The 4,366-nt window shown below is 38.9% G+C and overlaps 1 protein-coding gene and 1 long non-coding RNA gene across 2 annotated transcripts; both read right to left on the bottom strand.

Moving 5' to 3' along the window:
* Positions 1–1,378: 1,378 nt before the first annotated feature.
* On the bottom strand, positions 1,379–2,788 carry LOC121651518 (basic salivary proline-rich protein 1-like). The gene is made up of 3 exons (XM_042003785.1): positions 2,471–2,788; positions 1,954–2,054; positions 1,379–1,833 (listed from the first exon to the last, which is right to left on the bottom strand). The coding sequence occupies exons 1-3, from the start codon at positions 2,632–2,634 to the stop codon at positions 1,379–1,381; spliced, it is 720 nt and encodes a 239-aa protein (XP_041859719.1). The 5' UTR covers positions 2,635–2,788.
* A 30-nt stretch (positions 2,789–2,818) lies between these two features.
* Positions 2,819–3,867, bottom strand: LOC121651043. Its single transcript, XR_006012378.1, has 3 exons — positions 3,805–3,867; positions 3,033–3,130; positions 2,819–2,870 (listed from the first exon to the last, which is right to left on the bottom strand). It is a non-coding gene; the product is annotated as an uncharacterized LOC121651043 (long non-coding RNA).
* Positions 3,868–4,366: the final 499 nt, after the last annotated feature.

The following is a 4,366-nucleotide window of genomic DNA, read 5'->3' as shown; positions in this document are numbered from 1 at the left end:
AACAAACAAAGAACAACAACAAAACGAAAGGGTGTAGACTATAGCAGTGGCCTACTCCTTAGAACCTGCTCTGGCCCTACATTTGTTAACAAAGGCTTTCTTGAGCTTGGCCTCCTCGACTTGGTCCCAACCAGGTAGAGTAGCACATCTCAGGACATAAGCTGTAAGACATAAGCATTAAAATCTGGCAGTTAGACAAATACACAACCACACCTCAGGTTCAAAGGACATAACGCTGATTTTTTATTTTTTATTTTATTTTATTTTTTTTGGAGAAACTTTGAGAAAACTTACTTATGATTCCATCAACTTTTTTACGGTCAAGGACCCGCTTTCCTTCCTTTCCAGAGGGGTTGCCAGGGCGACCAAAGGGGACTGCATTTTGACACTCCTCAATGGTGAAGAAATGATCAAAAAGTGCATGAAACAGACGCATGCAATGTGGTTTTGATGCGTGATTCATGGCAGCAAGGCGAAACGATGAGATGAACACACCGCTCCCAGGGAACAGCTCCTGCTGGCCTGATGTTAAAGATGGGCTGTCACGATGTCTCTCTCCAATGAGATCGCAAAGAGTCTGCAGCTCTCTGACCTGGTCTGGATCTGAAAAGGAGAAATAGTACAAACAATACAAGAGTTAGAAAATACCAAGATAACCTTTAAAATGGTTACACAGGCAGGCAAAGAGATACACCACAAGTAAAAAAAAAAGATGTGTGTAACACTAATATGAACACCGGCAGCTAACCCATCTACCCAACAGTAACTTAAATAAACAATTACACAATACAGCTATGAGCAAAAAAAAAAAAAAAAAACTGCAGTGAGTAAGTAGCTTGAAGACGGAGAGAGCGATGAGTGCTTGAATAGAACTAGTGTAAGAAGTGCAATTTGCAGCTACACAAAGAATCTTTATTGCAGTTCTGTTAAACGTACAGGTAACTAAGTTTACAGTCTGAGCCATTGTGTTCTAAGTCCATCTCTGCTGCACTTATTTTTTTTTTATAGTAAAATATTTATAAAGTTAAGAAAAGGGCGTGAAAATGGATTTTACTTAATAATACCATTTTAGATTAATTTGTTCAGGGATTTAGCCTATTAATACACTTTACAATTTATCACAATAATAACTAAATGTTGTGCTGTTAAATTTTGTTCATACAATAATTTAATAACATGTTAAGTGTTATTTCTATTTTCTTAACAATACCAAGGATTATATTCAATAAATAGGCTTAGTTATCTTAAACCATCTGTGTAATGCCACAGCCCACGTTTCTGCCTTTTTTTTAAGGATAATTCAAACAGTATATTTGTGTTTAAGGTCCAATCACTAATAGAGGAAAACAAAATCATATCATGAATGAAATAGCAAAAATTACTTGCCTATTCTCGAGATGACTTCATCGATCCTTCTTTTTTCACGTTGGATTCTTTCGACCTCCTCCTTACAGCCATCACATGGTGTCCATGCATTTTCAGCCTGCTGTCCATATTGGATGTTGCTCTTGTCAGATGAGCTGCCTGCATCTTTCCTGTCTGGTTCTTTTCCTCTGTCAGGTGGATTGACCCCACTAGAGCCAACTGCATGGCCTCCGCTGGGTGAAGCACCAGAGGTGTTGAGGTCATACAGTGATGGGCTGGGTTTATGGCCTCCATAGAATGACGGACCCGGGGTGTCATGACCATACAGTGGTGGGCTGGGTGTATGCTCTCCGTAGGGAGATGGACCAGAGGTGTTGAGGCTATATGTTGATGGGCTGGTTGTATGGCCACCGTAGAGAGATAGACCAGAGCTGTTGAGGCCATACGGTGATGGGCTGGGTCTATGACCTCCATAAGGAGATGAGCCAGAGGTGTTGACGCCATACGGTGATGGGCTGGGTCTATGACCTCCGTAAGGAGATGAGCCAGAGGTGTTGAGGCCATACGGTGATGGGCTGGGTCTATGACCTCCGTAAGGAGATGGATGAGAAGTGTTGAGGCCATATGGTGATGGTCTGGCTGTATTGCCTCCATAGGGTGATGGACCAATGGTGTCCCCTTTGTTAGAGCTGTCATAAAATTACATTGAACCATAAATGACATTATATATCATATGATGAATTAATGAATGAATTGAATGTAAACAATTCTGACTATTATGCAAGAATAATGACAAAATAATGGCAAATAATTTTCATCAGGGCCCACAAGTTCGATTAAATGCTTAAACCCTAAATCCAAGTGGATACAGATGTTGGATTTTAAGTCATAAAAACAGGTTAGTAAATACAAGTAAAAGTTGCATTTTTCATTAACTACTTTCATACTATTTCATACTAAATAATTCTATGATCACAGATTGGAATAGCACAATTGTCCTAATGTTGTTTTTTGGTTTTGAACTTTGCCAAATCTAATCAGATAAAGATTAAAAGTTTTTAACATGTGGCCCCCCTTGATTATGTAATAATTATGATAAGCTTACCTATAGGATGGTGGGCCAGCGGTGCTGCGGCCTGTTACATGTCCCCCATCAGGTGATGGATTCGGCGCAGTGATTGGCTCACCATGTTCAGACAGTGGACTCCTATCTATTATGATGGTGTCAGACCCTGACGTTGAGTCTAATGGCTCATCATCCTTTAGCATATTTAAAAAAGACTCCTGTGGAGTTTGGCGGCTTTTTGGTGGATTAGCCTGATCTCCCTCTGAAATAAATTCAACAGTGGCCCTATAAAATTTACCATCTGACCACTTTGCTAAAACAGGATCTCCTGATCTAAGATCTTGCAGCTGCACAGGAGCCTCATCTCTTGCCAATATGTCAAGTCATGTAAAGATTTTGGCAGTATAACCATCCTCCCATCTGACAAATGCAAAACACCCTGAGGGAGAGAGAAAGCAAGAGAAAAGGTTTAACGATTTCTGTTTGGGCTTAACAATTTAGACTGGTATTTTAAGACGCCATTTGGATCATAATGTTATGATTATTACACCCAATATAAAGCATTTATTACAGAAACTATACCAGTTATCTAAATACTTACCAGATTGCTCATTTGGTGGAGGGGAGTTCTGCAGGTCCTTCATTTTCTGGGTGGGAACCCGTACTCTCTTTTTTGCTGGTATTTTCTTTTTGTCCATCCTGTTAATGCAAAATTAACAAAAATATATAAATAAATAATATATTTTCCTAATTTTTCCCAATTGTTTGTTGTTGACATTTTAGTGTACTGTACATCAGTGGTTCTCAAACTGTTTTAATGTCAAGGGCCTTCAGTTTGATATGTACTGTAGAGCCTAATCAGAAAATATTTTGCCAAGGACCCACATAAAATATTTCATGGTTGCTCTTCTGTTTACAACTTTGACTCCCAAAATTGGATAAACAGCATTAGCATAAAACACTCTACATTAAGTTAGCAAACATTAACTTATGTTAACTCATGATAACGCAGTACCAGCATTAATCATATGGCTTCACAAGTTTATCATGTTTATGAATATTATTAAATTTGTAAGCATTTTCCTGGCAAAGACTAAAATAAAAAAAATTGTTGACTGCACAGCATGGAGTTAGCCGTTATCTGCCTACATCAGTATTCCTTAAACATTTTTAAGTCAATGCCTCCAATTATTATGCATTGTGGAAGCTCATTTTGAAGATTTTAGCTAATGTTACTTAATTAACGCCATTAACGCCATTAATTAATGTTACCTCCACATTCCAAGGGACCACTCCTTCCTCACAACAGTGGAACATATCCCCTCTTCACAACTTTAATCAGCTGACTAACTAGTATAGACTATGTTTCTTACCTTTTCAAATATTGATCTGGGTGGAACAAAACACAGACTCCACGGACTCCAACGGAGTAACGGCTCGCTCACTCTTTTTTTTTTTTTTTCCTCCAGAACTTTCCCGCACTACTTCTTCTTCTTCTTCTTCTTCTTCTTCTTCTTCTTCTTCTTCTTCTTCTTCTTCTTCACTTCTGGCAGGCTAGATGCCTCCTACAGCTCAGGATTGGTCTAGAGACGTGAATACAGGTTATGGTCGTTTCATTCGCCCCAGAGTAACTGGAGTGAATATTGGACTTTTTTTTTTTACAAGACATATCTTTCCTGAACATTTTGACACAGGAATGGCAATTTTCAGATGGACACATCAGTAGAAAGTGAACTTTGTTTAAGACTTGTCTCTGTGGCAACAGCACGCTCTCGCGAGGTTTGGCATATCCATGGATTTGGATTTATCCAATGACAATGTGTCTTCTGAGTTAGCGTTGCATGTATGGTCATTTGGAGGGTAGAGCTGACTTGACTTGGAAGAAACAGCACAGCATCTGAAGAATAACGACTAAAAGTAAGTATTAGCATTATT

Source organism: Melanotaenia boesemani, chromosome 13 (assembly GCF_017639745.1).
Source record: "Melanotaenia boesemani isolate fMelBoe1 chromosome 13, fMelBoe1.pri, whole genome shotgun sequence".
NCBI classification, from domain to species: domain Eukaryota; kingdom Metazoa; phylum Chordata; class Actinopteri; order Atheriniformes; family Melanotaeniidae; genus Melanotaenia; species Melanotaenia boesemani.
The sequence above is the reverse complement of the archived record's forward strand: the minus strand, read 5'-3'. Positions and strand labels throughout refer to the sequence as shown.